The following is a 15324-nucleotide window of genomic DNA, read 5'->3' as shown; positions in this document are numbered from 1 at the left end:
TATATTCCGTTTCTGCCATGTTCAACCCATTTGTTTTTCCTTCATTCATTCTATTTGCCCTAGAAAATCCAAAGTGTTGCTCAGTAAGCGCCACTAAAATTTATTGTGCTGCCCCGAACTCCAACTCACACTTGGTCATTACTGGCCAGGTTCCAAAACAGACTCTGTCTGATGACTCTGTAGCAGAAGCTGAACAGCTGCTAAATGACATCAGTGATGTGAGCTCAATAGCACATATAAAGAAACTCCAGACCGTCTCTGATGAAGTTTGTACCATTCTTCACAAAGGAAAAGAGAGATGAGAAATGTCTCCTAAAACCCCAGGCATTTATGAAGGGTTTGATATCTGGTGCACATAAAGCAGCCTCTCAATAAATTATCTACAGGAATATCTGAATTGGGACAATTTATATGTGGAAATAAGCATCTTAATATTACTTAGCTTTAACATTTTATCAATGCTTAAGTGGAAGATGGTTGTCTTACCTCAACAGCAATGGAAGTGACTCCTAGAAATAACAGTTGTAACATTAACGGCGCAGGATTGTGGCTACAACTTCAAATCTTGGTCTTTAATCACGTTACCTTATTTTTACTCAGTGAGAAAGTATTCCTTACGATAAATTGAAGAAAAATGAATAAATTTTCCGTAACAGTAACACATTTTTGCATACAAGTCCTTGTAAATACACTCGTTTCTGCTAAATGCTAAAGTAAGAGGTACAAAATAGTAATTTGAACTATGCAAAATGGAAACAGCACTTTAAATGTGATGTAGTAACTAAGAAGAGAACTCGGATGACTGGGTGAATAATAAACACACACACTATGTCTGTAAATGGAAAACAGCAACTGCATCTTGCAATCCATTTAGCAATTATGACGAAACAGACCCTTAAGGTTTGAAATAGAGTTTAGTGCACTATACAGAGAAACAAGATACCATGCTGAATTGTGAAGACATAAATTGCAGGAAATGGTTTATTAATACAAAAAGCTCTGGAGCAAGCCACCTGCAGTTGTAAACAGAGTAGCTGCGATAAAAATAGCTCTGAAGACAGAGAGGACAAGTGATATGAGGGGAAAATATGGAATATGGCATTAGACTTCCTGTTAGTAAATTCACAGCTCAAACACAGCGATGATAAATATGAATCAAGGAGAACTTAATTCTGAAAGCTTCAAGAGAAGAATCTATGAAATGATGCATCCGACTGTTGTGCCCAGTTACACCAGGAAGTTTTCCTGTTGAAGTTAACAGCTGAGAACCGAACCCAGATTCACTTGAACTAAAAATGACACACACGTTTTTGAAGTACAGGTAGTAAACCAATAAAATATAACACAGAATATCTAATGTTGCATAAAGATCTTGAGCCAGATAATTGTTCCTTGCTAAGTGACTTTTCCTTCCAGTTTAAATTTGATACAGTTCTTATGAAGTAGAGTACCTGTGTCATGGAGAAAGTGTGACTGGCTTTCAAGCCAGCTAAAACCTTAAACTTGTAACTGAGATAACGAGGAAAGAGCTGAAAAGGAATGGTTTTAACCACATTACAAATGTTACACAGACTAACTTAGCTACATAAAGTTAGTGTATCAATTAAAGGTCTAGTTGCCTTCCCAAGGAAAAAAAAAAACAAAAAACAAAAAACAAAAAACAAAACAAAACACTTAAAACAAGCAGAATTCATCTGTATTCACATACCTTGCCTGTCAACTGAATGCCACCTCAAGGGCTTTCCAGCTTACAGCCGATAGATCAGGGTGCTTCTGAACAATAACAGTGAAATGATGAGACACAGCATAACATGGGTGGAAGCAGCAAGTTGCAGAAAGTTACTGGTGAACATCACAACTTCAAAGCCTCTCAGGTAGGCAGTTATACCAAAGCTGTATTGCTGGCAGAGGACAGATCTCTTGTCTGGAGATGTCCTGCAAGGAAAGGCCAGGGCGTTTAGGAAAACCAGGGGAACACACATTCTGCTGCACAAACCTTTCTGCTTCTATAGAAGCGAACTGCTTGGTACTCTCTGGCAGTGCAAGCTGCAGACTGTATGTACAAGTGGTGTGCAGATCTAAGCCTAGACACAGGAGGCAGTAGTTTGCAAGTATGCAAGCAATAACTACATCACTAAAAGAATTAATATCCATGTAAATTTGTGCACACAGATAGCACAGCTTGACCAGGATTTCAACTGCTTTCAAACAAAGTGAGCTCCTTTTCCCTATGCCCCATGAACGTTAATCACTGAGCACAACCATACCTTTTAGATGACTTTTCACATCCATTCCAATTTTTCATCTATCAGAAAAGAAATATACAGCAAGGCTCCTCCCAGCTAGAACTTCAGAAAAAAACAAACAAAAAGAGAAGCATGAAAAAGGACCGAGAGGAGCTTCTGTGCGGGCAGTGCTCCCTCAGGCAGCTCCCTCAGGCTCTCCTCAGCACAGGCCACGTCCTTGCAGCGCCGTCTGTAACGGCTGCTGTGATTGGCTGGGAGCTTGCTGTGGCGGGAAGGCAAGGCACAGTGCCTACAAAATGGCGCCCGGCTGCTGCAAGTGCTTCACTGCTGTTATCTGCATTGGCAGCAACAGGCTCAGAGAACTTGACCTCACCAGATCCCACCCTCTGGGACTGCATGACAGGCCAGAAGAGTGGAATGAAGTCAAACGCCTCATCACTTTATGGAGTAGACTGTCTCCTGATCCACTCCAGTTCTCCATTTCTCACTTTTTCCCCCCCCTTTTCAACATCCCCCCTCTGACTCTTGCTTGTGGCAAATCGCACCGAGTTGATATAGACCACTGTCATCTACTTCAAGATAGTGGTTTCTCAGCCACTTCCTAACAGGCTATTTTTAAAATATATATATCAGTATAAAATATAACATCAAACCACGTTTTTTAGAAGATTTAAGATGAGACAACTAGCTTCTACTCACCTTCCTTTTTCATTGAGGGCATATATTCAAAAGCTTTATCTCATTCATTCTCCAGCTACACTGTATAAAAGCATTTTACCTCTACAGACCATACAACATGCACAATAACACATTAACAAGACTACTCTTAATAAGTGCAATTACCATAATAACACAACAGTAACAGTACAAGAGCAGCACTTCTCCCAGTGATCTACATTAATACAAAAGTTGTTTCAATGTTATCTCCTATCCATCATCTCCCCTTTTAACCATTAAGACATACACTTCGATTCACAGCTAGACATCATCTCATACAAGGAGCAGAGGAAAATATATTGTAAAACAAAAGCAATGTGAAAACTTTCACAAGAAAAAACGGCTTGTTGTTGCACTGGTGGTGTGGAAGGAGAGGAATACTCACAAAGGCTGGCCATGAAACATAGGAGAGGAAGTACAGCTAATAGGATTACATGCTAGATTCTGAGTAGCCACAAAAAAGGAAAGTTTGCCAGCAGTATACTGAAGGATTCTTACAAACCTTTATTAAATAATACAGTTAGAAATGATTATTTACAACCAAATTGTAATTGTCCATTTTTAGTACTAGTAGCATGTAAGGCACACTTTTTCCAAAACTAGAAAATAAATTATACAAGACTCAGTATAATATGTAACAGTGTCGCTTCTTCTGTAACATTATATGAAACCAAAACTGTATACCATAGACTGTTTGCAATCCATTCCTTCAAATCTTTTTTCTGCATAATTCTTCACACTTTGAAGGAGATCACTGTCATTATGGTCCTTAAGGGGAGTCTACACACCCAGAATATTATTCACAATTGACACAGTGATACTACTTACATGTAAACAATCCCTCGTCTGTCAGCTATGAAATACTGTTTGCATATTAAAGTTACCATGATTATGATTATAATTTTGCAAACAAAGACTTCCACCTGAGTTACTATTTTCTGTCCTCAGGGAAGTATCTAAGGACCAAGGCCCCATTCAGTCTCTTTCAAAATCAATTTGGAAAGCAGCTCAAGTCACCACACCTCACTGCCATCTTGCTTAGAGGGCAAAAATATATCTGAACATACACAGTGATCAGCTGCCTGATATTGCAGAATACTTTTTGATGTACTCTGAATTGTGCATTTTAGCTCTGTGCGTCCTCACAGACAGGGAAGAAAAGGTATAATAAACCAATTAAAAAAAATTAAATCAATAATTCTTATGCAGCAAAACGCTGCGCTGTATTTAAAAGATCTACAAATATGCTCTTGATAGCAGGATATTCAAGTACAAATATTCCTCAGTCTGGTCATATCAGTCACATCTTACTGTATAGTTTAACTCTGGATGTGACTGTATTATTATGCACACAAACACAGAGATAAGCAGATTGAACCAACTGAAAAGGTCACCCATTCTAAGTATGAAATAAAGCCTCTTACTTTCCAGTGCATCAGGTAACTAGTGGTAACAAGAGGTGGCTCAGTTTTTCTTGAGGTACTTCTAGGTGTAATATAACCAATATAAAATGTATTTTTTAATCAGCAACAGGTAAAATAATTGCCTTCAATTAAAACTATTTACTATGAGAAGAAAATCCTCTTAGAAGGCACATGCTTTCACATTCCCAATCCACAAAAGTGCTTACACAGTAACAAGACAGGAAATTGCAGCTGTACCCAGCGGAAGCCACACTTGTAAGACATTATTTAAATTTCTTTTTTTTGTTTTTTGGTTAAAAAAGCAACAAAACACCAAAACAAAACAAAAAACCCAAAAAACAAAAAAACCCAAACCACTTCAAAATCTATTCACAGTTGTCCCAGCATTCCTGATGTTTAAACAGCAAATTAAGATGATGAATCACATTGTAAGGCTAAACATAAGAACACTCATCAGTGCAGTACATTCCTGAGTCCAACTCAAAATTAAGTATTTTGAAACACACAATCCTTCATATTTTTGGCTCACATTTAACCTGTTTTTCTATTTCCCTTTTTCAAAGTTCTAGTAAAAGGAAAGTTAATTTTTTGCAAGAGTAAATAAACTTGGGTCACTATCACTTAGACAATCTCTAACTGCATGAAGTGCAAGAAAGCTAGCTTAGCATGAATGCTGCTTTTTGCCTATTCATCCTCATCAACTTTACATAAAGCAGCAGGTAAAATAAATTGTAGAGAACTGAAGTACATATAAAAATGCAAAGAGCTCTAAATATTAGAAAAAAAGAAGCTGGTTATTTTCAGGAGATTATGTAAGTTGCATCAAAACAGCAAAAGCTCTGAAATTTATCCTTCAAGGCACTATTTCCCTCACTCCATCTCAGTCCTCGCTCATGATGAAGAGTGCTGTTATCTCTAACGGGAACCATAATCAGTGCTCCAGAGCGTGGATGATGGGCTTGTTTTCCTGCTTGAGGACTGAGGGCTGAAGGAAAGCACAGGTGATACAGAGAAACCTAAAACAAAGGGGAAAACAAGAAAAACCATCATACTTAGGTGGAGGAAGTAGGAAAAAAATAACTGCTACTCATCACCTGCTGGAACATTTGGTGAGTCTAACATTCTGAGCTGAAGAGGCCCTTTAGCTGTACTGCCTGTTGAAAAGAGATCCCATACATATCAAAACCTTGTAGGCCTTTCATTAAGAACTTGAGTAAAGGAATTAATGAAGCTTTCTGAGGAGGACACAACAGATTTCACTTCAGCAAATAGCTTTCAGGTTGAACTTCCCTGTTTTATCTGAAGCATCAGACATTTTTACAAATAGGACTGTAACTCTCTAACACCTCCAGCTATGTTTGTAATAATATGTACATTATTTGCTACTGTTCGTCACGGACTTCTGCAATAAACAGGCACTTTTTATATACTTCTGAAAGAGATTGATTCTACAATACTGTAAGTAGGAAAAACAGGAATTAAATACAATATCAAGCAATAAAGGTAAATCGTGACTGGAAGACAAAAAGCAATAAAGTAACAAATTATTTCCTGAGCAACATCATTAAGTCTTCCATAGATCTGTGCTCTTAATCCCCCTAATATTTGCCCTTCCCTGCCTCTTAAAGAAGCCCCAGTTCCCAGAACCTCACAGCTTGTTGATAGAACAAGAAAAGCAGCCATGCTGCAGCTCAGCGGATGTCACACAAACTGAACAACCAGCTGCTGCCAAGCACACTGTATCAGTAACTGATGCTGCTTTACTTCCCCTTGGATCCTTGTGGATCTCCCCTCTGCCCTCCTGGTGATTTTCATAAATTCTCAGACTTCCAGCACGCTCATTTCCAATGTTGCTACATCTGACAGGAGTTTCAAAAGAATTAGTGATGGAGAAGAGGACAGTTGGGGGAACAAGGAGGGGAGATCAACAAGAAATCTTCCAGGAACTGGCACAATGCCTGTTGTCATTTAACTCAGAATAGAGACAATTAGAGATGCATCCCTACATTCAATTCAAATGCAGTACATAGATTAATCAATTACTTCATCTGTAACTGGGTAACATCTGCTTACTGTTATGGCTGTGTTGAGGAGGCGTCCTTGGGGTAAACGCCGGATGAGCGTGCTGTTCTTTTTGTGTGAAAACTGCATGATAGGCTGCAAGACATCGTTAAAAAAACATGACTTAGTACTGAAAGTTTTCATTTGTATCTCACTACTAAAGCACTGCATGAAGTTATAAAAAAAAAGTTACAGTGATGTTTTATTCTCTTACCTATGATCATAACAGCTGTCCCTGCTAATAGTGCAAAAAGCGTGAAGAACATGACTTGATAGGAATCAAGAAAGTGGTGGAATAGACTTGCTCCATCTGTAGAACCAATTAAGAAAGGACAATATTAAGTAATGAGCACAGCTTGTCTCTGCAATCTGCTTTAGTAGTTATTTCTTCAGTCTTTTGGCTCCTTCAGTTTGAGTAGTTATCCTAAATAAATTTAATCAACTTAGTGTGATTTCAGTACTAATGACTGTTTATAACACACTCCTCAAAATTTACCAATGACAAATTAAGACACTGACATGCAGCGTTCTTTATTCTCCTCAGGCCCAATTTGCCAATCATTTTTGTTCTACGATTAAACAGTAGCAACACAAATAAATACTGTTGGATACTTTAGCACTGGGACATTTATGCCAACTTTGAGTATCTTGGGCTGGCCCAAAAGGAAAATATATTCTGCTTTGGTTTTAATGAGCAATAGCACAGTGAGCTGTTTGAATGTCAATGATACTATGAGCTGTCAGTTCAGATTTTAGCACACCAGACTGTATCATCTCAAACACTAATGTAATTTATACTTTTATTCTGGCACAAGTCTAGAGATAAACTTACGTCTCACTGGTGCACCGGTTCTGTCAGTCAAATAAATTACTGTCACTGGAATAGTGATAGTCTGGTCAGTCATAGGACTAGAGACAGTTAGAGTAGTTGATAAGGATCCCTGGCTTGAAACTCTTGGATCAGATAGACTAACGGTGTAGACGATGTAACTAGGCAGCCCATAGGATTTCTCCTTCTCAAATGCCTTCACTGTTGGTGATCCACATTTCACCTGCAAGGAAAAAAAACAGCAACCCGAAAAAGATGACATGAGAAAACACAGCACACATCCAAATCCCAGGCCATGCTTCAGAAAAATGTTGTTCCACAAACCGAGGGCAACTCACCTCTCAGCAGGAGCTAGACTTGATTGTAATATTACACTGATACTTGCATCACTTCACTCCTGTTTTTTTAAGGTTGCCCTAGTAACTGCTGTTTCTGTGGGTCTCAGCCAAACACATGAAAGCATCTTCTAATGGGCTATGTGAATGCTGGGCAAATAACTACCCCTGCCATAGGGATCAAGCAGATTTTCTACTCCCCAGGCTGTGCTAGTTAACACATCCCAGCTAGCATATAGGTGAGCCTAACACACTTCTTCTACCTTGAAGCAGAAGTGAAAACTGGGGAGGAATATATTAAAACATTTCCAAATCAAAAACAATCTTGAGATGGTAAATGTGGCAGAGTCTATTTGGTTAGAAAGTTGCACGTTACAGTTCAAAAATGCTTTCTAACAGTGATTAACATTTTCCAGCAATACACTCACCTCCAGGGTATCAAGAATTTCAGTGGCACCAAATATTTTCACATCAGCGCTTGTGTAATGATTGCTTAAAAGCATTTCTGTTTGGTCAGCATAAAACCCAGGATTGAATGGCACCTCAGTGCCAATCTGTTCTCCGGAGAAATGACTGCCTTGGATTGAAGCTGTAACTCTGAGCGCTGTTTTACTCATACTGAGATGCTTCAGTTGCTTGTCAGTAAGCCTGTGCATTGTGATGGAACATGTGTAATGTCCTACAAAACCAAAAGAAGTTTGACTGTTAATTGCTCTTTTTGGTGATTTGGGGTTGTTGGATTTCTTTTCCCCCCTCCCTTCATGCAGAATGGGATCTTTGTGACATCTCTGGAGAAGAACTGACAGATTCAAATGGAATCAGGAGTAGGTGGGTAAACTGGACACAGTATATCACTCACCCAAGCATCATAGTCCTGGCACTAAAGCACCATAATTTTTGCCCCAAACTAAGCATTGCAATAACTGTAGTAAGAAAAACCCTCCTGCAGCATGGAAGATTCAAAGCATAACTAGCCAAGCTCTGCTTGTTACTTAACAGTTTTACCCTTATTTTCTTCCCCTAACAAAGTACCAGAGGCAGCCCCTGTTATGCAATGTGCAATAGCATTTTAAACAATAGGTGTAAGGACTAACTCAGTGGACAATTTATGTCATTTCCATACAATTCATGGTACTATGGCTCCTCTAAAAATCATCCTGTAGTTCTGAATCACACACTGTAGACAACTTTCACAATATTAATTCTATTTTCACAGTATCTGGTAATTTTCTCCCCTTTCAAGTCTCAGTTCATGATGCTTTGTAAGTATGTAAGAATTCTCAATTCCATTAAAAAAAAGCAAACCCAAATTTACAGAACTTTGGTGGCAAAGAAGCATCAAAGGTCAGTAAGTTCTAGACATGTTTAAACTGCACAATCCAAAGAATTCAAAATGTATCATTTTCAGCAGATTTTTCACTTTCAAACTGTTTTTTCCTCATTTTAATTAAGGTTAGTTACACTTCAATGACGACAGTAACAGCACTACTGAAAGGTCAACATCCAGTACAAAAGGTTTTTGACTCTGAACAGGATAATTCAGTGAATTTTAATGATCCTCGATATCCAGATGATAAAAGTCATAATTCCCTTTCTTATCCCAGTCTTCTACTGCACTTAAGTATATAGCAAAGGTATTGATGTCTGGTAAGAACACACCTACAAACATTTAGCAACAAGCTCTTTATTACTGCAAAGGTTTTCATTTTTGGAATGTTTGTCACTGTAGTGCTTGTTTGAAGCAGCTGAAGAAGGAAGTGTTTTGCTTAGTTTAAGAAACCAAGCAAGGATACTAAAACTAAACTTCCTATCACTTAACAAATATGGGGCCTGACATTCTTGTCTAAGTTAAGCCACATACAAGGTACTTATTTTTATTCTTGAACTACTCAGCTGGAGTACAGTATCACAGCTATCTTTGTAAAACGTACAACCCAGGACACAATGCCTACAGTCTGCAATACTATCAGTTCTGTCACAAGATACCATTAGACTGCCAACATATCTATAAATACAAGAGAGGTAATTTGCAAAATTCTGACCTAAACTTGTTGTCACTACAATTGAAAAGTCTATTGAAGTTTATTGTTGCCCCTCTCCACAGAGTACTTCTTCAGCACTGTATAAAGCAGAGATTTTCAGACTTACAGCAGTAAGTCAGGAACAAACACAAGGAATGAGCCGCCATTGATTTCTAGAGAACGGATCATTGTCATTATCAAATGCAGAAAACCCTTGAACTAAACAAGAAGAGCGTACATTAGGGACTCACTGAAGCTGAGATGCAAGACGACAAAGCTCAGAGGCTTCAGCAGAAAATCTGTTTGGGCATTTGGAATACACTGCAGCAGAATTCAAAGAGTCTGCCTACAGCACGTGGCATCTTCTCTTATCTTACCTGAAACTGCATCAAATCCAGGTTCCGCCGTAAATATATCACGTGCTGGAAAGTCAAATGCATCACTGTCAAATTTTAGATGACAACTGATAATGGACTGTGGTTGTAACTCAGCAATGGCTTCAATCTGAGCAGGCAAGCATTCCCCTAAGGAAAAGGAAAAAAAAGTAACTACAGGGCTCCCCCATAAAAGCAAGAGCACAGCTTGAAATAGCAAGTTATTCTCCTACCTCCCAAAAAAGAACTGCTGTCTGTTATTTCCAGCTAGTTTCACAAGGTTATGATAATCTTAAAACATCTTTCATCTAATCTCAAAAAGAGTAAATGAAAATTTTACATTTATATATGTGTGTGTGTGTATAACATATATACTTATATAAAACATCCACACATATATATAAAACATGAATTCATACACACACGTGATAGGAGTAATTTGGTTACAGGAAAGAATGAAGCAGAGTTAACTTTCAGCTCAGACGTGCCTGCTGGATAACTTATGTGGTCATGCAGTCTTGATTTATATTTCAGTTTCTGGAAAGATGTTTGTAAGTGGGATAATAATTTACATAAGATACAATTAAATACTGTTCAGTGAGTGTTAAGTGCTGAGGGAATGACAGAAGGAAACCACGATCAAGCAAAATAAAGCTTATTCATTAAGCATGTGAGAACATGAGACATTCTGTTATTTCTTTACTACAGGCTTTTAATTGATGAAAGTTTCCATTAAAAAAATTAAAAATCTTGAAACAGTTGTCAACCTTACTGAGCATGCTTAACTTCCTGAGAAGGCAAATACAGCAGCTACTATTCAGACGATTGGTTCTTAACTAATTTTTAATATGATCAAAGCCAACCCTTCCATTATCTACTTATAGTGTTAGTCGCGAGATTGCAACAGGCTCAGAACATGGCCCTATGCTTCCCAGGGCTCCTGAGAGTATGGATTTGCACTACAGATTCACAGATAAATTCCTACACCAGCTTCACAGATCCTTCAGAAACACACCTATCATGAATATACAAACATATTATGCAATAAATAGTTAGTTTTTTTTCCTCAAACATACCTTGCAAATTTGTATTTCTTTCCCCAATCAAAGCTATTACTTTTGAGGCTGCAACTCCTTGTAAGCTGGTTTTCACTCCGCTGACGTGCATTGCTGTAGTCCTCTGAGGTGTGCTAATCGATATCTGAATAAAGGAAGAAGTACATTTGTAACAAAAAGTGTATTAATAAACAAAATGAGTTATCAGCAGAAAAAAACTGAGGCAAAATGCGATTGGATTGATTGCTTGTGTCAGGATGATGCAGTGAATTGCATCAAAAGTACAACTGCAATGTAGAAAAAAAACCCAACCAAATAGTTCACATCAATGGTAATTTGTAACATAGTACAGTACTTAAAACTTCCTGCCAACATTTCTCCCCAAACTTACTTATAAGCTTGTTTAGCATCTGGAAACACCACAGCCAAGCAATCAAATGTACAGTATAGGAACAGTATGAGCAAAACCAGGAACCAGTCAGATTATACTAACACAGGTGATTAAGAAAGGAAAAACAAGGTAATTTTTGTCATACCAAATGTTCCTGCCTAATGGTTAGAAAGCATACTTAAGCATTTCTAAGGTCTTCTCCTTCGAAATCATTTAGATTTCTATATTTATTTTTCATTTACCTAGATAAACTATGTAACTAATAAACTGTATAGATGTATACATAGTATACTTATTGCTAGATATAATTAAAATCCCATAGGATGTATTTTTGCTGAAGCAAACTCCAACAGTTCTTGTAGTATTTATACCTCACCTACCTCTCTATACGTTTTAAGTAATCCAGGAATCTCATAATAGACAGTGGCAACACCAGAATCCCTTGCAACAGCTACACCAGTCTTGGAGTCAATTTGAAGAACACTGTTTGATGAAGAGCTCCATATGCCTGGCAGGCCTGTAAAGACACACCATTTGTACACTGCATAACAAAGAGTGAAATGCCCCAGTGACATAAATTTACGGTGTCTTTATGCGTACACCCATTGCATGGGCAGCATTGATTGTTACATGGGCACACAGACTGACTTGCAGTTACCCGGACAAAAGCCTGTTAATACTAAGAATAAAAACAGAGAGTGAAGTGACTCCATCATGGTAACTTCTTTGCATGACTCCCATTAAAAAAATCAAACAGCCTTTCAAGCCAAGAGAATGGAAAACTCTGAAGTCTGATGCTCACGAATTGCAACATATTGCATGGTACAATTAAAATTAGAAGAGCTGATCAAAGCTATTTTTATCATTAACAAGAACAGTGACATTTGATTCTGAGAAAACATCATAAATTATGCATCTAGTTTTCCCGAGAAAGAGTCAGACTGATGTCAGTTATGTAGCTGCATAAACAGAATGACTGACGTGCCACTTACCTTCTTGGTTTATGAGCAAAGTACTCAAGCAGAGGACATCACCTACAACCACATCAGTGAGTTCAGGAAAAATGGCATGTTGCACAGGAAGGGGAATGTAGTCTGCAATTCCACTGTGTTCTGCATCCCAGACTTTAAGCAAGGTTAAGCCTACGTTTACAGTCCGGATCACAAATGTGTTGTTTGTGGCTCCTTTCCCAATCTGTACAAAGTCATCTCTACACACACACAAACACACACACAAAAAAAGCATGTTTCTTTTAAGACAAGATTGCTAATGTCTTCATTTCTACAATAGATAGTATGCACAAGCACTGTCTTCAGATGTTGGATACCTGGTTTTCTCTGATGGTTATCTTCTATCAAACAGTGACAAAATAAGGAAAATGAATGTGATTTAGGTGTAGCTGAGGTAAATTTCAGTTCCTATATGGTTATGCTGAAGAAATACTGAGGTTATAACAATGTAAAGAAACTCTCCCCAAATTGTAAGAAAAGAAGAGTTTTAAAAATTAGGTTGTTTTTCTTTTTTCTCAGGGAGCTACTAAGGAAATATGTCAGCAACATGCAGCTTTCCAACCATGTCTTTACCAAGTTAAATTGAAATTGATTACAAGTTCTGATATTTCCTAACATTCAGCATTCCCAAATGCACTAACAAAGCACGTAAGCATACACAGCACAAAGACTGGCAGCACCACAAAGACAGCAAAGTCTTGAGAGCAATAGAGCTGAGTCACTGGAGTGCTGTACCTGAGGTTAATGAGCGATGCTTCTGTGTTTGGGGCTAATTACCAGCCCTGTGCCAATGCAAGCTCTGGCACGTCCAGCTTGGAAGCTATAGTACTGTTATCTCATGAACCTCTGTAAGCTTCAGAAGCTTCTGCAAATCATTTAGGTAGAAGGACAGACAATCTTGAACTCAACTTCTTTCCCTTTCCTGACCTCAACCCCATTGTTTTGAATCAAGATCTGAGTTGTAACCAGGATCTGCACAAAACACACTATGTTATAGTAATGGAATTAATGATTGTTTACTAATGACCGCAGAGGGTTGTTTTGGGATACTTATTAGTTTTTGAGGCAAAAAGCAGAAGTTTGTGTGAGGTTTGGCTTTTCCAGACAAAGACTGTACAAGCTTATCTGAAGAGACAGCCCCTGAACTAGAAAATCTTATATAAGATATGAGTCAGTGTAGCAAGGCTCTAGAAGAAAAGGAGAGGCAAGATGAAGCAAATGTTAATAAGATCAATTGTTTATATAGGCTGCTAATGTATGCAATCTGATGATTCAGAGTCACTTAGAGCAGAAATGTATCCCAGCAGGCCCCACTAGGGATCATGTTTATCTGAGCAACTTTCCATTTGCTAGAGAATATCGATTATGAACTGGAACTCCTTCTTCCACACTGCCTCTGAAGACCTCAGAGATGAAACTGTTTCTTACCTAATCCCAGTCCAAGCTATATCTTTACAGCAGATTTTGTTCCTTGCTGTGATTGGCCTACATGCATTCAGCATCGTGTGTTCTCTAATTATATCCTGCAGCAGATACCACCTACCTGTTCGTTGCAAAGTTGAGCACAGAGTTATGTGAATGGAAAGTATCTCCAGAGTTATCATGAAAATGCACTGTGAACATCAGTGTCACACCCAGGGGTAGAGCCAGTAATGCCTCTTTGTTTTGTGTACGTAGAATAGGACTCATGGAGATTCTTAGGTATGAGACGGGGTAGACCTGTAAAACATCACAAGTAAAAATAAATTGCTTTTTTTTGATGCCTCTATAAAAACAGTTACCTAAAAACATTCTTGCTGTGCAAAGCCTCCTACAAAAATCACTACCTGTATGTTTCTATTCTTGATTAACTTAGCTGAGTTAACTAACAAAAATACACAATGAAAGAGAAAAAATTACCTATTCTTTATGTTACAGCTTTTGGAAAATAAGTAATGGAAGGAAAGAGAAAGCCAAAATCCTCACACACACACACACACACTATATATATATATAGATATAAAAAGAAAGGAAAAAAAATAATATATATATATATATAAAGCTATTTTAAATGAAGCCCTCGAGCTTATCTTGTAGGAAATTCCCTTTATTCCAACCTAAGAGGCTCAAGCTAAAACGTACAACTCTGCGATCTGAAAATGTACATGTCAAAACTTAAAAGGGAAAGAACAAATTTGGCCTCAAGCAAAAAGCATCTTTGGTGCATTTGGGGAAAAAAAAAAAAAAAAAAAAAAAAAAAAGTGGCTAAAATATCAGTATATGCAACTGTCTACTACTCCACAAACCAATATATTAAGTTAAAATATCAGTGTGCAGTCAGCTGCCCAACTAGAGCTGAAGCAATGAGCTAACAAAAACGCTATTTCCCTGACAGATTTTCAGGCTGACTTTACTTTGAGATTTCAGGAATTGACCCACAAGGAACAACTTCTAAATTTAATATTGATGAAAACAGCTATTTACTGTTAAAACATCTAAGTTTTTAAAGTACTTGCTATTTAAATATAAATACATATATTCAACTGAGAACTACCAGTAAAGCTTCCATGCTAAGGTTTTGTATACTATCACGCTTTACTTCCACTGTCCTCCTTGACTTATGTAAGCTTGCTTTTGAGCAAAGTGGAAGGTCTAAGCATTAAGTGATGCTGCTACAGCATCTTGGTTCTTAATTGCAGACAGTTGTAAACAGACAAAACAAGAACTTAGGTAAGGAAGGACAGCGTGAAGGAGATAACTCTGCCTTACAATGACACAACAAGATTCACACTCATCTGCTGCTCTGTCACAAGTTTTTATATGTGACCTTCAGCAAAACCACTCAAACCATACAAGTCCTTCATATATAAGCAGATGACAAC

The 15324-nt window shown here is 37.9% G+C and overlaps 1 protein-coding gene across 1 annotated transcript in view; it reads right to left on the bottom strand.

Annotated features, from left to right (window-relative positions):
- Positions 1-3439: 3439 nt before the first annotated feature.
- NUP210 (nucleoporin 210) overlaps positions 3440-15324 on the bottom strand; it is a 54807-nt gene continuing 42922 nt past the window's right edge. The window contains exons 31-40 of the mRNA XM_072347193.1: positions 14007-14182; positions 12446-12663; positions 11834-11970; positions 11084-11207; positions 10011-10157; positions 8041-8291; positions 7281-7500; positions 6663-6758; positions 6461-6544; positions 3440-5403 (exon numbers count right to left, since the gene is read on the bottom strand). Coding sequence (XP_072203294.1) covers positions 5303-5403; positions 6461-6544; positions 6663-6758; positions 7281-7500; positions 8041-8291; positions 10011-10157; positions 11084-11207; positions 11834-11970; positions 12446-12663; positions 14007-14182 — 1554 coding nt within the window. The 3' untranslated portion in view covers positions 3440-5302. The remainder of the gene's footprint in view (positions 5404-6460; positions 6545-6662; positions 6759-7280; positions 7501-8040; positions 8292-10010; positions 10158-11083; positions 11208-11833; positions 11971-12445; positions 12664-14006; positions 14183-15324) is intronic.

This window comes from Excalfactoria chinensis, chromosome 12 (assembly GCF_039878825.1).
Source record: "Excalfactoria chinensis isolate bCotChi1 chromosome 12, bCotChi1.hap2, whole genome shotgun sequence".
NCBI lineage: Eukaryota > Metazoa > Chordata > Aves > Galliformes > Phasianidae > Excalfactoria > Excalfactoria chinensis.
This window is presented reverse-complemented; position numbering and strand designations above follow the sequence as displayed.